Consider the following 17,972-nt stretch of genomic DNA (forward strand, 5'->3'; position numbering starts at 1 on the left):
CTTTTTAATATGTAATCAACATGATTGAACTGTGCAAACATTATATGGATTATAAAATAACTATTCAATATAAGTGACATCTGATAAGCTTTATACTGAAAAACAACCTAATTGTTAGTTTGACCATGTAAATATACACACATATACGTAACTAAAGATATTTCAGCATATCATATCCCACTCACCACTGAGCCTCTGATCAGCTGTGTGTTAATGCAAGTATCTTATCAGCCTATCACATGGCAGCAACTCAGTGGATTTAAGCATGTAGACATGATCTAACTCTAACCTGCTGAAGTTCAAACTGAGCATCAGAATGGGAGACGAAAGGTGATTTAAGTGACTTTGAATGTGGCATGGTTGTTGGTGCGACACAAGCTGCTTTGAGTACTTCAGAAACTGAACATTTCTGTCATGGTTCGCCGTTTGCTGCTCTGGTTGCTGTGCTCACCTTCTCCTCCAGGGCGGCGTCTGTGCCATCCTGGATTCCACGGCCACGCTCTACTCACCTGCTGCTCATCTCTACTGATTACTCCAGGCAGTACTTAAGGCCTCGGTGGAGTGTTGGTCCTCATTGGATCGTTGTACTTACTTCACCCTTCCTTTCAGATTGAGTGTTTTCATTATCACGGACTGATTGAAGAGGTGTGTGAGTGAGTTTTTCCCCCAGCCCTGGACCTTCCCTCTGAACCCCAGGAACCCTCTCCCCACATTCACTGTATATATGTACATATCTCACCTGGTGCTGTAAATAAACCCTTTTCTGCTTGCACATCTCAGAGTCCTGCATTTGAGTCCTGCCCAGCAAATTGTGACAATTTCAGAAACCATCACAGTGAAAGAAAAACTGTCCAAAGAGCATCAGTTCTCTGGGTGAAAATGTGTTGTTGATGTCAGATGTCAGAAGAGAATGGCTAGACTGCTTCGAGTTGATAGGAAGGCAACATTATGTTAAATAAGGTATGCAGGTATGCAGAAGAGAATCTCTGTATGCAAAACATGTCAAAGCTTGAAGCAGATGATACACAGCTGCAGAAAACCTCACTGGGTGTCGTTTCCATCAGCTAAGAAACAGAAATTGTGGCTTTAATTTACAAAAGAGAGAGTTTACAAAATCTTACAATAAATGACTGCAAAAACATTGCATGGATCCATGCTGCTGTGTATTGCTGCTGATCATGCTCATCCCTTTATGACCACAGTGTTCCTATGTTCTGATGACTGCTTCCAGCAGTTAACACATCATGTCCCAAAGGTCAAATCATCTCAAGCTGGTTTCTTAAACATGACAATGAGTTCACTGTAGTCAAATGCTCTGTTGGAGATCTGGACATAGATGTCATTCAGGCAGCTTTGAAGGCAAAAGGTGCTCCTAGCAAGCTGTATCTAATAAACAATGCATATCAATCATTCTTTCTATCTATGTAATATGTACTATTTTAATAATTACATGAAACATTATTCTTATTATTAAAAATTGCTCATGATTTTATAGCTGAGTCTGATGTTGCTGATGTGTTGATGATATCTTTTAAAAATGGGAACTTTAGAGCTGACACTGCTGCTACACACAGCTGGAGTAGTCTCTGGATGGAGTCAGCGAAGGAGTCCATGAACTACGTGGACCACATATTGAACGAAGCAAAGTGAAATATCAGCGAGCGATCACTGAACACTTACAGAAGGGAGGACGCTCCTTTAACCCGTGGATCTAATATTTAAGACAAACACAAAGGAAGAGCACTAAAAATCTTTATTACAACACTCCAAGATGCTACATTAAGAGTTACATGAAACTTAATAAACAGTGGGCACAGTTGTTTACTATGAATCAGATCTCACATGTGAAACTCGTCTTTTAAATGTTCTTTTTAAACAAACACTGCATGACTCCTTATTAAAAAACAAGTTATGCCCAGTTACAGTCATAACAATGTAATTACATTAATTAATCCGCCACAGCAAATGCCAAAGTGAGACTGGTAAGAGTTTGCTCTCAGAGAGATATCTACATTTCCACTTTCTAATATATCTTCAAAGGCTAATGGCACCATCAGAGCAGCTACAATAATGTCTAAGTACTGTAACCGAGCAGGAATCATTAGCAGATTCATAAGGCGGCAAGCTCTCCTGCTGCAATACACGGTATTTCACAGCAGCACACCAGATAAACTATTTGAGTACATGTCACTCACATTACAGCAGCAAACATAATCTTCCCTGTAAGGACACAGCTGATACAAGAAAGCACTGAGGAAGCCTGTTTATGTGCACACACGCACACACACACACACTAACAAACGTACATTTGAAGATAGTATCAACTGTTGTCACTTTTCGTCTTAACGTCTGGTCACTTGGGATGTGTGACGAAACATTTCTCCCACTGAAAACTCAACGCCCAGATGAGTAGAACCCACTTTCTGGGCTTTCCGAGTCACATGACGGAGCAGGTGAAGCCGCAGCAGTCTTTCAGCAGCGTGAGGCCGGTTTTAGTGAGAAGCGGCGCTGAGGTCTGCTGGGATTTATACGGCACCTTTCGATCTTGCGAAGCACCTGAAGCTTAAAGGAGAGGACATGACAGTACAATCACCACAGTAGGTTCACGATCATTAAGATTTACTGGTTACTTAACTGGCTTTAATAGTTAACTGTTAACTGCCAGCTTTCTGGTTAGACTCACCTTTTGCAGCCAAAGCTTTGGGAAATTTGGACTGTAAGAAGGCTGCCATCTCTCTGTCTTCCTCTCTCTCCCTGTGAAAAAGAATATTTCCTTGTTATTCGCTGTGAATTACAGGGTTTAAAATTTTTATTACATCTTGTTAAACACCACAAGGCTTGCTTTAAATCCCAGGCTGTGGGCATCACAGCATCCTCACAGACTGTCACGCTCCTGCTATGTTTTTACAGACAGATTTTTCTCCGAAATAACAACCTAGTTATCAGAAGCGACAGCTGATCTGTGAGTGATGGTGGACATGCTATCATTAATTAGGAAAATATACAAAGGGGCTTCGTAGGAGCGGAGCTATATGAAGAATTAAGCAACAAATAACTAATTAAGGCTTTAAAGCTGTATGCGCTTTTGTCAGTGGAAACATCACATGAAGGATCAGATTATTGTCCAGATTCTGTTACACGGCAAAGGTGGTGAACCGAAGTGCTCTGACAGAACCGTCAGACATGATAATCAATAATAAACTGTAGAATTAAAAGACAAGTCAGGAGATGCTTTTTATTTCTGACTCATCTCTGTAATCCCCCTGAATACCAGAGTGTGGCACTCAGTCAAAGTTCTTTTCATCCATTAGCCTCACCTCAGCCTTTCAAACTCTACGTCGTCCACAAGGAAGTCTCTGGTCTCCACCAGCTTGTTGATCTGCTGCAGCAACTTCTTTTCTCTCTCCCTGTCCTCTTTGGACTTGTCTTTGTCTGTTCAGTAGTCATGAGACAAGCCTTCTGTTAGAAATTGTAGTCACTGTACAGTGTACCAACAGACTTTATAAAAAGAGATGGATGTAGCCACTGTGTCAGCATCTGTCAGTTTCATTGAGAAGCCTTGAGCTTTAACTCAAAGCTGCTTCATCCTCTATTTTACTCCCATCGTGTTGTATTCAGTATGATGAGAAACTAATTTGTTATAAATGTTAGTGAGGTGAGTGAGTAGGGTCATTTTAATCTTGACTTCTTTTTGCGACCACAAGAGTCGACCAAGAATATAGATTCTTATGCCCTTCTGCACACAGCGGGGGAAATAAGTACTGCGTCCTTCGCTGAATTTGTAAGTTTGCTCACTTCCAAACAAATGAACAGTTTGGAATTTTTTACGGTAGTTTTACTACCATAATTTTTTTTTCTTTTTAGTTGCCAGAGAAACTGTCTTTTCTCTCTGGGTTGCCATCTCAACTTAATGAACAGAGGAATGCGAGTATTCCTTTGACAATAAAGAACTAAAATTCAAGTAAAACACAGAAAAGGCTACAGAGGCTCATTGTTACTTGACCTGAAAACCTTTTTTTAAAAAAGTATTTTTCTTTAATTGACAGCAAGCTCGTTCTGAAGATGTGCTTAATTCACTCCAGTCCTCGCTGAACTGTGTTACTGGAGACAGCTCATATCTTTTCAACTATGACAGAGCAAACAAGAACCGCACAGGGCCCGCTCAAAGCACGCTGTCACCAGGTTAAAGTTGTTAGGCGCAGGCTACTTTTTAATTTACCTGGAATTGAGACAAGCTTCTGCAACTCCTGCTTCAGCCTTGTGATTTCTTTGCAGAGCTGGATGTCGTCCATCCTGAGAGAAAAACAGACAAATAAAGAAAATATTTCTTTACCAAACTTTAGATATCTGCAGTAAACAAGCTGATATTCAGGTAAAACAACAGTTAAGCTACACTTTTCTTCACATGGGCTTTAGAAAAAATATGTTTTATGTGGTAATTCCCACCTTGTGTGACAATTGTATGGGTATATCAAAGAAACAACCACTGGACTCAGCTTTTGGCCACAGATGACAGTGGTTTATTAGCTGAAGTAGCACCACCACATTGCCCTCTGTGAATGAATCACACCCAACAGTATCAGATCTCATTTCGTCCTCTGACTCTGATAGCGATTTCCAAACAACAGGGGCTGGCTGCATGGGTATTATCTGTGTATGTGGCGGCGTGTGCGCATACGTGTGGGCTGCTATAAATAACAGTGGTGTTAAAAAGAGGAAAGTGACTGTAATAGCTGTGCTCTGAGCTGCTGCTTTAATTAAATAGGTTTCACTTCAGTGTACTTCAGCTGTATATATGCCAGCGTGACTCATAGGCTCACAGTGACGTGTTTATTCAAAATGCTTGAAAGCAGGAGTTTGTATGAACGTCACAGAGAGCCTAAAGGACAAGGATGTGTTTGCTGCCTATAAGAGGACTTCTGTGGTACAACCCCCCCCCCCAAAAAAAAAACCCCAGGAAAGATACTTAGAGAACATCATAATAAACCCAAACAGTGTTGGATAAATAATAGAACTATGCTTCAAAGGTTGAGTTTGAGATTCGCCTACTTAATTGTTACTTTTAATTTTTTTAGTTTTTAAGCTTTGCTACCCAGATAAAGGGGAGCCCTGAATGTAAAACATTTATCTTATTATCTCTTTGCTAATGCTGTTCTCTACTAGTTAGCTAACTATATTAACTGCTTAAAATGATGTGCTGTTAAACATTAACAACAGAATGGAAAGTCAGCCAAGAAATTAACTATATGACCTTCTTAGTTGTTGACATTGGGCAAAAGTAAACTTAAGTAAGTTCTTCAAAAGTCTTGAGCAACCCTTCATTTCTTTACATTTTGCTAGGAAAATGGAAAGTATGTGCAGTGATTAAATGAAATGTGTGCAAACTTACATGGAAACACAGGAAAAAAGAGAGTTTCTACAATTGTGATGAGCTTGAAAGTCAGTATTTGGTACGACCACCGTTATTCTTGAACTCTGTTATGCCTGAACTTTCTTATGCAGATTTCTTGTAGTGTCTTTAAGTAGTGTTCAGGAATAATTCTCTAGACTTCTTGAAGGACATTGAAAGCTTTTCTTTTCATGTCGGCTGTCAAGATTAACCCTTCACTGCTTAAATAATGCTGAGATCCGGGCTCTGGAGAGACCAATCCATGACTACACTGACTGTGTTGTGTTAAAACTTTTATGCAGTACTCTACATAGTTCTGTACAATTTTATTTTTAATGTGACAAAGTCTGAAATTATAACACTATCCACATAGTAGAATAAAAAAGTCATCTATTGGCAGTTCGACTTCTTAACTTAGGAAATGGAACCATATGTTGACCACATCAGTGGGAATCTGAAATAGGCTTTGTGTCTATAATGGATCTGACAAGTTGGGTTTCACTTCTCCTGGAATAGGATGAGAGCTAACCCTGATTTAAAAGTAGTCTGGGAACTACTACAAAAGTAATTGCACCAGCTTGGTTTCTGCATGCAGTCAAACGGATGAAACCATGCAGATTTAATGAGCAGAGTAAATTAACAGATTTTTCACAGGATTCTTATTAGAACTGTTGTTATTTGCACAATTTTTCCTGCTTCATGTATTTAAGCCAAGACTCCCAGCTACATGTTTAGTAAAAAAGTAAAACCACGGCTTTAATAATTGTGAGTGAAAGTAAAAGAGAGATAGGAACATTGAGACTGTGCATCACGTCTCACCCTCTGGTTATGGCTGAACATGAAAAGAGATGATATTTATGACATATTTCATCAAAAGACAAAACAAAACCCAGACCAACAATGATTATTTTCAGTTTTCAAGTTCACCATATGGCTATATTATGCAGTGCTAGCCTCTCTTTCTTACTCTGCTGCGCCAAAATAATGAGAAAAGACCAGCAGAAACAAAAGCCAGCTTTCAAGATCGAACAAAATAACAAACAAACTGTGGGTGTATATGTGCTGTTCGTCTGCTAAGGCCTGAAATAGCACGGCTGTTTTCCTCACTTCCATCATCCACATGGCTGCTCCAGCCACTGATGGTTGACAGTTGTGGTGCATCATCTCTGACTCCTGAGGGTATCTTAGCAGTATATTGGTGCATTCAGATCCCTGAACTTTAAAGTTTTGCAGTGTATGTGGCAGCAGGGGACCAAACAGTAAAATATCACATGAGATAACAGAAGAATATGTCATCCTCTTACAAAAGCTCTCCTCCTCCAACAGACAGAGAACCATAAATCCTAAAAAAACAAACTAAACTAATGAGATGTAGTCTGGATTTATGCTTCGAGCATGTTTAAATGTACCTAACATGAAGAGGTCTGGAGAACAGGCAGATCTTACATGTATCTCAGCTCTGACTCTCTCCGCACGAGAATGTCTCGTATTCGTTCGATTCTGAACAGCTCTCCTTCGATATCCTCGACGGTGATTGTGGAGTCGGCCATGGAAATGACATCATCTGCTGAGAGACAGACAAGATCAAAATACAGCTGTTCGGGTCTGATAGTGCACCTTGGAGAGTTTACTCATAAGTTAGCTCCGAACATGAAGGCATACAGAGGACCTGTTACGCTTTTCCTTATTTTTAAACATGCATGTATAGCTGCAAAGTGTGCACTCGTATTAAACATAACCAAAGTTTTAAATGATGATCTCAGTGTATGTAATCCGTGATTGCCCTAAGTGCTCTGTTTTGCCCATTTTTTCACCTTTTGGCTCTGAATGAAGTCACTGGGAGCGGTTATCTATAGTAGACCTGAGAGGTCAAAAGCACAAATATAAAATACTGCAAATATCACACAAAACACAACAGAAACTGAATAAAACACAATGGAAAAAGAAAAAAACACTGAGAAAAAAATATCACAAAAATCTTGTTGCTTTATTGTCTTTTGTGGAGACCATGAAGCAACAAGCTAACAGCAAACATGTATCTACAGTATTAAAACACACATGAGCGGCTTCTTTTTCTCCATCACAATAGAGATGAATCCTCCGCTTTTTTAAGCGTCTCAGTCTCCTTCACTTTCACAGCTGTTCTGTCACGTTATTGTGTTCCCAAAACCATCTCTGAATGCTATAAGTCAAGAAGGAAGTCACCTGGGATTTTCAAATATTTACCATAGGTGCATCTACTAAGAGGCTGAGGTGTAGCACTGACGGTCATCAGTATTTTTCTATTTGCTGCTGTTTTCTTAAGCTGCAGTGTGTTTGACCACTCAGAGTTTGTTTAAGATGGTGGATAAACAGAGGGGCTACAGCCTCCAGACTTGTTAAGAAAAATAAGCATTATTTTGAACTGTGACTTGTGCAAAGCTACTCTGGTAGAGTACATGAAAAAAAAAAATCTGAACAAGCATGATATGTCCCTTTTAAGTATCTTTTGTTAACTGAATTACCCTGGAAATCCCAGCAAAGCATAGAGTGTGATGAGCAGTCTTCATAAGAACAGCTGATTACTATTACCAGCGTGTGGTTTGCATGTGTAACTTTAATCTATGTATACTTCTAATATTTAAATGTAGCAGCAGGACAGGTGTACAACTGCATTTTTTCAAGAGATCCAGGTGCAGAACTTTGGTATTGTGGGTGCTGATTCATGCATCACAGGCTAATTATGCAAGCTGTTGCTGTCTGTGCACATTGAAAGCAAAGTCAGGATTGTTGGCTTGTCGAATACTTCCAGTTTTTATTTTAACTTGGTTGCAACAATGGATTTTAACATGTAAGCCATGTGTGGCAAATTTCTCCAGGAAAATCAAAATCAAGATAGTTAAACAAGCAATTAAAACCACCTTGGGTCTAAAACAGCTTCCCGCTACGATGTGATCAGAGCTTTGTGGATACCTCCCCCAAGTAACTCTCTGCACATCCCTGAATAACTGCATTCCCCACCCTGCTCCCGCAGCCTCCTACTCCTCACCAGGAGCGATGAGTCATCCAGCAGAGCTTGGATTGGCTTTTAATTACCCGACCTTGTGTGAAAAGATACTACAATCACACTGACTCACCGGGGAACAGCGAGCCAACACAAACCCTCAAAACTCCCCACATGGCAATCCCGCCGCTGTTCATCTACATATTAATTATCAGCAGGTGTTTTAGTGTTGAAACAATCTGCATGCGTTCCTTTTCTTGTCATTTTTTTTGGCTCCGAGCTTTCTGTCAGAAACTGTTTGAAGCTTTTTATTTCACCCTGTCACTTTAAATTATTCACTTTGTACAGAAGCTTCATGTCAACACGCAAACTGTATCGTTTACTCGTCTCGAGCACCCAATCCAAAAATCTTTGATGTCGTTTCCTTTCAGATTTTTGCTGCTGTCAACCGTAACTTTTTTATCTCTCTTTTGAATGTTGCTGTAGGTCCATAAGTGTGACAAAACTGAAGGCGCAAAGACCCACAAGCAAGCAGCAGCTGAAGGTGACTGCAGCAAAGGCCAAGCAGAGCAACACAAGGCAGGAAACACAGCACAGAAGCACGAGTTCTAAATTTTATCCCACTATTAAAAATATCCATCCATCCATCTTCTTCCGCTTATCCAGGGCCGGGTTGCGGGGGCAGCAGCCCAAGCAGAGAAGCCCAGACCTCCCTCTCCCCAGCCACCTTCCCCAGGTTGTCTGGGGGAACACCAAGGCGTTCCAAGGCCAGCCGAGAGATATAATCTCTCCAGCATGTCCTGGATCTGCCCCAGTGCCTCCTCCTGGTGGGACATGCCTGGAAAACCGCGCCCAGGAGGCGCCCAGGAGGCATCCTTGTCAGATGCCCGAACCACCTCAGCTGGCTCCTTTCGATGTGAAGGAGCAGCAGCTCTACTCTGAGCCCCTCCCGGATGGCTGAACTTCTCACCCTATCTCTAAGGGAGAGGCCAGCCACCCTTCGGAGGAAGCTCATTTCCGCCGCTTGTATTCGCGATCACATTCTTTCGGTCACTACCCACAGCTCGTCACCATGGGTGAGGGTAGGGACGTAGATCGACCGGTAAATTGAGAGCTTCGCTTTTACACTCAGCTCTCTCTTCACCACAACAGACAATCTGCACCAATCCGTCTGTCGATCTCCCGCTCCCTTCTCCCATCACTCGTGAACAAGACCCCCAGATACTTAAACTCCTCCACTTGGGGCAGGAACTCGTCCCTGACCCGGAGTGGGCTCTCCACCCTTTTCCAGCTGAGGACCATTAAAAACATTAATTACCAATTACGTTTGAGTCTCCGAATGCAGAGAACAAGGCATAAAAATGTTATTCCTAAAACAATTAATGAAAAACTTTGTTGGTCACAATCAGAATACTTTAATAACCCATGAGAAATTATGTAGGTTATAGTTGCTCTAAGACAGTAACAGACTAATTAAATAATACGATATATTACAAAAATTACAAATTTAAGAAACAGCACTAATATATACAAATCGCTCAATTATAAATATTAAGAATATTACATGGTGAAATATATATGATTGACACTTAACTCTAACCTGTCAGGTCTCTTAACTATAAGCTGAAATTCCACACTTCAATCATAGCTTTTACCTTTTGAGTTAAGATTAATTATGATAAAATTACAGAAAAAAGTGTCATTGTCCAAATGCTTACAGCCCTAACAGTATACAGATGTTCCCATAAATATATATTTTTTTTTACAAATTCAGTAAAATCTTATTTTAAGTAAAATGTTCTAATTTTGGTCGGCATATAAACTATAGCTGTTGGGACTACTCACTGAGGAGACTTTGTTTGGGCTGCAGAGTTCAGACAGCTGGATCATTCTTTAAGTAAGTAAAAAAAAAGTGCACGCCTCAGCTGAATGCACCACTTTTCTTCTTCTTGTGTCACAGAAATGTGAATATGTGGAGATGATCTTCCACTGCGTTTCATTTTTTTAAGAGAAAAAAAAATCAATATGTCAGTTAAAGAGATTGTTTATATTACAGAGGATCAATGACAGTTTTTGCTCCCATTAAAAAAAAAAACTAAATTAAAGGATTACTTTCAGGCACATTGCTGCAGACCAAGCTGCTGGTTGCCTCATTTTGCTTTTATTGCCATTTATGTATTTATATTTTAAAATATATTAGGGAATGAAAAACAATTGTAATAAAAAAGGTTGACATCATTTAATTAATTGTCCATACGAGATGGGATTAATGTTGATAACTGATCTATTCTAGTAAACTTCTTACACATAGCCCGCCACCAGCCCGAAGGAGCCCTGGCTACGGCCCTGCTGACATACAACTTTAACATGATGCTCACGGTGGTGATCTTCAAGGATCTAAAAGTCTGCTTCCTTCCTAGATCACTTCTCGCAGCAACAGCACACGCACACAGGCAAACTCAAACACGATGCTCAGAAAGTCACCTGCTTTCTCCGCCGCTTCATCCACCTGCATGTCTTCCAGAGCGCCGCACACTTGAGAGGATTTTCTCTCTTTTTCCATTTTTCTTAAAAAGAAAAAAAAGACACTTCTTCTTTGTCTGCAGAGGAAATTCAAAGGAGATTCTCGCACAAGCTTAAAATGAATATTAAAAGGTGTCCCCCAAGTCCATGCAGCATTGCCCAAACGTGTGAGGAAACACAAAGAGAGGACAGCTGCCAGCTGATGCTGAGTCCATCCAGTCCTACAGCCGTGGATCTCTGAGCATGGAAAAAAGAAAGCTGTTGCACCTCATGCGAGCTCCGAGGCTCCACCTACTGACTAGCAGGAGCAAAGCAATGAGTGCAAAGTGGGAGAATGTGGAAAATTATAATTAAATCCATGAAGAGAGAGAAAAAAATGCTCCAAACTAAATTTGTTCTTTCACTCTGAGTCACATTAAGATCTTAAAGGATGTCAGATTATAAGGAGCCTAAAGCCATGCCAGGTGATATTTATAGACAGCAGTGCTTGTCATGAATGTACTCTTTCCCAAAGATGGGGAATGAAATCTCTTTATAAGCAAGTTCTGCTTTTTTAAAACTGAACCGACTTCCCTTCACTTCACCTTCAGAGGAGCACAAAAGTCTGAATCAGAATTCATGGAGATCAATGAACGGAGACATTTTAGTCAAACTTTCAAATCCTTCCCTCAAAAAGTTCAGGTATATCTCTCATGGTTCCACTCTCAGAGAACCATCATCATCAGCGTCAATGGCAGTCTATCTCAGCGTGGATTACTATGGCGGTCATAAAAAAATCTCTACGCAACAAAAGACAAAGGTTAAACAGATGTCTTCTGTTTTAATGGTTTCCTCCACTGTAACCACAACAGTAGCACTCTCCACAGGAGAATCCAGCTGTCTATCATCATGAATTTTTCATCTAGCCTGACTGAGTTCAGCTCTCGACAAAGTGGAGAGAACTCGATTTCACGCAGGCGGGCCCTCGAGGCAGCAGGCCAGATGTTCGGGGAGTGCAGCATGCATCTGCCCGCACACTAGAGCTGCCACTGTGCCATAGATAGCCATGTCCCACAGCCACGAAGCCAGCCAGACACTTCACACATTTGTTGCCACAAGCCCAGAAGCACATGAAGGAAAATGACTGCCATTCATGTTATATGACAAGGCAAGAACATCTGTAAGCCTGACAGAGTGAACACTATTTCTAAAAACTGGCTCAAAATGTGTCGCACATTCAAGTTTTTACTATCTACTTTGGCTTTCAGGTCATACAAAGTAAGTAGCAATATAATTATTCAAACCCCCCAAACACATAATCATTTCTTTTATATACCATTAAAAAAAAAAAAAAACACACCAACAACCCTGCAACTATAATAATCTTATGGAGCCCTTAGATCAATGCTACTTCACTGCATAGAAATTAAATGTTTAGTACTTTTAAGTGAAGACAAAACCAGAGGTAAAATATCAGATTTCACAGTTTTCATTTGGAGACAAAAAGTTTTGGGATTTTTTTCCACTTACAGCAGAGGTGTCGAACTCCAGGCCTCGAGGGCCAGTGTCCTGCAGGTTTTAGATACCACCCTGGGTCAACACACCTGAATCAAATGATTAGTTCATTACCAGGCCTCTGGAGAACTTCAAGACATGTTGAGGAGGTATTTTAGCCATTTAAATCAGTTGTGTTGGATCAAGGACACATCTAAACCTGCAGGACACCGGCCCTCGAGGCCTGGAGTTCGACACCTGTGACTTACAGCATTCCCACAGACTGTATACAAAAGATGGACTTAACCAGCGTTACTCCACTGACTGGTTTTTAAAGCTTTTAGTTCAGCAGTTTGGCCATAGCCATCTTGAGCAAGGTTGAATCTGACTGAGGACTCTATGAAGTTACACTTGTACTTGTGAAGCCATGTCCTATAGCAGGGGTGGGCAACTCCAGGCCTCAAGGGCCGGTGTCCTGCAGGTTTTAGATCTCACCCTGGGTCAACACACCTGAATCACATGATTAGTTCATTACCAGGCGGCTGGAGAACTTCAAGACATGTTGAGGAGGTAATTTAGCCATTTGAATCAGCTGTGTTGGAAAAATGGACACATCTAAACCTGCAGGACATCGGCCCTCGAGGCCTGTAATTGCCCACCCCGTCCTATAGTATACTCTCATTTATTGTCTATTAAACTCTAAACTGGACCAAAATTTACAAAATAAGAACACTTGATGCTTGGAATTGAGACCATAAACTCATTGGAAAAGCATTTATGATAAATTGGATCAGAAATAGGTTCTCTTTCATATAGACTTCTATATAATTGGAGTCCTTTCTCCAAACGTAGCATTTGCCCCCTGCTGGTCAGTGCAAGAAATGCAGATTTATGGTTTCACAGGCTAAATCCATCTTTTATAGAAAGAGAACATCTGACATGAGCAGAAATATAAATTAGACAAATAAAATTTTAAACAGGTGTCTTCTGACTGCTGTCACAGCTCAGGGCTATACAACTCAAGTCATTTTTGCACAAGACATTATGAATGTGCTCAAGTTACCCCAGTTCAATACACATAAACAAAGATTTTCATCTCACTTAATCTATATCCTCAGTTCAGAGTTTAGAGTCCAGAGGAAGACACAAAGCTGATAAGTGAGAGCAGTCAGCAGCGACTCCTCCAGCTGATTAACAGCAGGTTCGGGTGTGGTGGTGCAACAGTTTGGCCTCACCTTTTGCACACGTCTTGTGTTTATACACCTTGAGAGAAGCTTCCATGCTTCCATTAACACAATACCTCAGGCTGTTTAAGCTGCCCGGTGGCACTGAGTAATTGATTTGCTCGCCTGTAATCCTGCTGCCTTGTTTGCTTTAGAAAACAATAACCGCTTATGCAAATGTATATGTAAAAGCTCAGGAGGCCCAGAGATGAATCCCAAAATCCATCCGTACAGCTGACACTCGCAGACTGATAAAAGAAAAGAAAAGAAAAAATGGAGGGACAGACTGGATGACGTAACATTTAATTCTGATGGAAAAGTAATGAGAAGGAAAAGTCAACACTTTTGATTGTAATGAATCCTGTCAGGGTGGGAAATTAATCATCCCCATCTGGACTGTGCAACTTGGTGATGAAGAGTGACATATCTTTAAGCGAGGCTGCAGAGCTCGAAGGGAACGATGACTCCCATTTCCATATTAATAGCGAAATCTGATTCATTTATTATGTGACAGTGAATTCATTCTTCTTATTCACAGAATTGCTTTATGCTCCTTTTAGTATTTTCACCGTCTGGAGGTTTTAGTGGTTTACCTTCCTTGCACTGTTGTTGTTGCTTTTGTCATTTTCCATTGCTTTATCAAGCCAGTCTCTCTCCTGTTCTGACTCGGAGTCACTGGCCTCGCTTGCGTCCGCTGCCAGCAGGCGGGAATAGTTAATCCTGCGGTGGTGAGGGGCTTTCCACTGGAGCAGGGGCAGGCACACACACCACACCATCAAAACCATCGCCAGTCCTCTGAACATCCATGTGAGCCCGATGCTTTGGGCCACAAACCCTCCGGCCAAACTCCCCAGTGCACTACCCAGATGAATAGAGAGGGACTTGTAGACCCTCCTGACGCTCCTCTCAGCCCCTGGTGTGGCGATGTCCTCACACTGGAGCTTCACGGCCCACCAGAGAGCTCCGCTGCTGAAACAACTCAGCACCTGAGCAGGCAGTGCAGCCCACGCTCCCCAGAGGAAGGAGTAGTAGAAGCACTGCAGGCCGAGACTCGCGGCTCCAACTGCGAGCATCCTCCTATGGCCGAACAGCCTGGAGACTCGGCCAGCCATCAGAGGGAAGGCGGCCTGCGAGAGCAGAGCGAGGGCAAGAGATAGTCCCATGTGCAGCTCACTGCTTCCGCGATCCTGCATCTGCCACAGGAGGAAGTTGTCGATGGCCGAGTTCGCCACCCCGACCAGCAGGGTGGTGAAGACGCAGAGCACAGCCTGTGGGGAGCCGCGCACCAGTTGCAGGGCTTTCAGGAGCCCGCTGGTCCTGTTTCGCTTCTTGTTCAGGTAGAGAGGGAGGGACATGGCCAGGGGCAGGACCAGAAACGCCAGGCTGGCATAGCAGTAGAAATGCACCACACTCCTTGAGGTCTGAGCAGCTATGAGGCATGCCAGTCGGCTCACCAGCAGGCCGGATACCCCAACCCCGCATGCTGCTCCGAGTACACCCCACACCCTGGTGCTGCTGTAGCGGTCCGAGGCATCCGCGAAATCTAAATATTCGTAGAGGCCGTCGTCTACATTCCACTCCAAGGGTGCGGATGCCGCCTCCCACACACACATGATGATGAGTATCAAGAAGAAGAGCTGATGCTGAGTGTCCATCACCTTTAGGCTGCCCAGGAAGCCCAAAGAACTCTCATCCTTTTTCTCCCCCGTTTGCTGATCTGATTTCAGCTCAGACCTCTTGTTTCTGACCGGAGTTGCCAAAGAGCTGCTGGAACTTTCAAGCACCTTTGATTCATTCTTTTGTGGCGCATAAAGAAGAGGAGATTCAGTGGTATGACTGTGATTGTGATGGTGATGATGATGAGGTGAAGTTTCATTTGTAATAACAGGAGCTTTCCTATCAGCATCAGGAAGATGAGTGACAAGCGACTGGGAAACATGAGGTTTTGGATGGGATGTTACAGGTCCAGTGATGTTCACTGACAGTATATCAGATGGATTTTGGGGCGGGCCGACGTGCGGATCCGAGGCGTTACAAGTCCATGCATGTATATCCGTGTGCGGGATGAGCAGGAGGAGCAGAGCGGCTGCTGCCGAAAACACGACAGAGCCGCAGATCACTGCTCGTCTCTTGTTGTAGTGTTTGGAGAGCAGGCTCGCCGCGGGGCTCCACACCAGCGTAATAAAGTGCTTGGTACCCATGACGATGCCCGTCATGGCAGGAGTCAGGCCAAGCTGTCTGAAGTACAGGGTGAGGAAGGGCAGCAAGCATGCTCTAGCACAGGAGCACAGGAAGTTAAAGGTGCCAGCCATAGCGAGGGCTCGCTTTATGTCAATCTGCTTGATCCTCTTCATGTTTGAGCAGCTTAGAGTCCGTCCTGCTAGCTGTCACATGGAGCGATTCAAACTGAGAGAGACAGAGAGAAAATATAAAAATGTTAGTGCAGACATTTCAGTCTTTTGATACTAATACATTCTGAAAAGGGATCAGGCATCATCATACAAAGATTTGACCTCTGACCTCTCCTTAAAGAAAGGCAAAATTATCTAAAGGTCAAAGTGGTAATAATGCTATATAAAGCTATTTAAAACTATGTTTCTTCCTGCCATTGTTTATATTGACAGCATATAGATATATAGGGATTCTAAATATTACGTTCCTTTGACCTCTGACCTTTTTCAAGGACAAATAAAGTCAAACTTTCATAAAATGTCTTTTATCTTCAGAAGTGTGCTTTAGATTCTGCTGACTTTGTTTGTATTGGCAAAAATCAGGAAATGATACTGGTGTATGAGGACTCTAAATATCACATTACAGTTTGCGTCTAAATATCAGTCGCATTTGACCTCTGACCTCAGTTTCACATTTTCAGATCTGCTTTTTTTTTTCAAGTTGACCCTAGAATGTGTTACATATTTAAAGAAAGGATTGTCAAGATGCCAAACTAGATAGAAATACACTTTAGTTTAATATTATATAATAAGCTCAAGTTATTCATGTCCAGTCATTTAAAAATGAATCCATTACTTGCTCACAGATAACGCCTGTGCAGTCAAAGTAAACACCTGTCACGCTATCCTTGTATAGCATTTAAGAAATATTAAATGCGGACATTAATTTTAGTTATGTTTTGTCATTATGTTGGCCATATAGAGTTGTTTAAATAAATTTCTGTTCTCAGGTAATAAAATGATTCCTCGTGCTGTTCCTAATGCGATAGAGGCCCTTAATAAATGAGTTGAGGGCTGGCCCTCGTTTATTTCGCTGTAGCTCCAACAATAATAAAGTATCTGTTTTTATAGTAACTTATCCACACTCACATGCGAAGCAGACAGACTCAAATGATCACCCTACAGCGACTTCATTGTGTTTGAGGAAATAAGCTGACACGAAAAAAACGAGGAAATGACAGACTGTCAGGAAACCACCCGTCAGGCTGGACGCACCTGTGCCTGCAAGATGTGGAGGACTAGTCCACGTCACGCCAACTTTATAAAGGAAGAAAAACAAAGTTTAACATTTACCTTTTAAATTCCGCCCAAGTTCCTTATCCTCTTCTGTCGATCATTTCCTACCCGCGACTCCGACAGCGCACTCCCGGGTTTGAACCTTTGTTGCTCTGAGCTCTGGACACCTGTAGCAGTCGGGTACGCGCTCAGCAGCAGCAGCAGTGCGAGTTCACACCTGTGGGCGCAGATTCCCACGACTATAGCTCCTCCTGTTGGTGTGGATGCCCGTATGCACTACAGAGAGCATCGTCGCAGCTCGATTAGGCGATAGGCGCAGTTCATCAGAGAGTGATCAGAGAGCTCCAACTCCTCTGTTTTGATGTCTAATTACACGTTATTAAAGCAGGTCATCTGGTTTGAATTTTATATTTGTCTCCTCAGTGCAAAGATAAAAATCTTCAGTAAGAACCACTTCAGTTAGTGTGATTAGTGCTGACTTTAAAATGACCCCCTTTTTGGGGGGATTTGAATCTCCGGACTTCTTTTTCTTTTGAGCAATGAAACTTGTGTGTTTGTTTACCTGGATCATGGCTCAAGTCACAGAAAGCATCGTACAGCAGTTTGACACAAAGCAGAAATACCAAACTCCAGTACATGCTGTTTTTTTACACCTCTGCTCTCTAACAGGTGTCACATGGGGTGATTCAACTTGATTCAACCCTAAAAATTCACATACATCAAGAGGTTCAAATCACATATATGTTTCTTCTTCTTTCTTTTTTTTACCTCCCCAGTATGTGGGACTTTAACCTCGTCTGCTGGATGCCACATGGCATTATTGTAGTATTTCATTGCACTGATTAAGTTGATTTATGACATAAAAAATCCACGACCAGCTTATAAAATATAAAGTTTATTATTGAAAAATGGCC

At 41.9% G+C, this 17,972-nt stretch overlaps 2 protein-coding genes across 4 annotated transcripts; both read right to left on the reverse strand.

The window, feature by feature from the left end:
• Nucleotides 1-1,738: 1,738 nt before the first annotated feature.
• Nucleotides 1,739-12,105, reverse strand: LOC146389054 (bMERB domain-containing protein 1). Of its 3 annotated transcripts, none has more exons than XM_084926701.1 (6): nucleotides 10,857-12,105; nucleotides 6,836-6,956; nucleotides 4,220-4,293; nucleotides 3,318-3,432; nucleotides 2,684-2,754; nucleotides 1,739-2,556 (listed from the first exon to the last, which is right to left on the reverse strand). In XM_084926701.1, the coding sequence occupies exons 1-6, from the start codon at nucleotides 10,933-10,935 to the stop codon at nucleotides 2,438-2,440; spliced, it is 579 nt and encodes a 192-aa protein (XP_084782827.1). In that variant the 5' UTR covers nucleotides 10,936-12,105; the 3' UTR covers nucleotides 1,739-2,437. The 3 variants fall into 3 exon arrangements, with proteins under 3 accessions (XP_084782827.1, XP_084782826.1, XP_084782825.1); XM_084926700.1 differs by having other exon boundaries at nucleotides 1,739-2,562; nucleotides 6,836-6,953; nucleotides 10,857-12,095; XM_084926699.1 differs by having other exon boundaries at nucleotides 1,739-2,562; nucleotides 10,857-12,094.
• A 79-nt stretch (nucleotides 12,106-12,184) lies between these two features.
• mfsd6l (major facilitator superfamily domain containing 6-like) lies at nucleotides 12,185-17,243 on the reverse strand. The gene is made up of 2 exons (XM_084926698.1): nucleotides 17,116-17,243; nucleotides 12,185-15,997 (listed from the first exon to the last, which is right to left on the reverse strand). Exon 2 carries the CDS (start codon nucleotides 15,943-15,945, stop codon nucleotides 14,173-14,175), a length of 1,773 nt encoding a protein of 590 aa, XP_084782824.1. The 5' UTR covers nucleotides 15,946-15,997; nucleotides 17,116-17,243; the 3' UTR covers nucleotides 12,185-14,172.
• Nucleotides 17,244-17,972: the final 729 nt, after the last annotated feature.

The sequence above is a fragment of the Perissodus microlepis genome, chromosome 4, assembly GCF_051167445.1.
Source record: "Perissodus microlepis isolate ML-2025 ecotype Zambia chromosome 4, ASM5116744v1, whole genome shotgun sequence".
NCBI lineage: Eukaryota > Metazoa > Chordata > Actinopteri > Cichliformes > Cichlidae > Perissodus > Perissodus microlepis.

Coding starts and splice junctions, on each gene's coding strand:
- LOC146389054 (XM_084926699.1), bottom strand. CDS start 10,935: ATGGAAAAAGAGAGAAAATCCTCTCAAGTGTGCGGCGCTCTGGAAGAC. Junction 3,433..4,219: donor GAAGCTTGTCTCAATTCCAG/GTAAATTAAAAA, acceptor ACTACTGAACAG/ACAAAGACAAGTCCAAAGAG. Junction 2,755..3,317: donor GTAGAGTTTGAAAGGCTGAG/GTGAGGCTAATG, acceptor TCTTTTTCACAG/GGAGAGAGAGGAAGACAGAG.
- mfsd6l (XM_084926698.1), bottom strand. CDS start 15,945: ATGAAGAGGATCAAGCAGATTGACATAAAGCGAGCCCTCGCTATGGCT.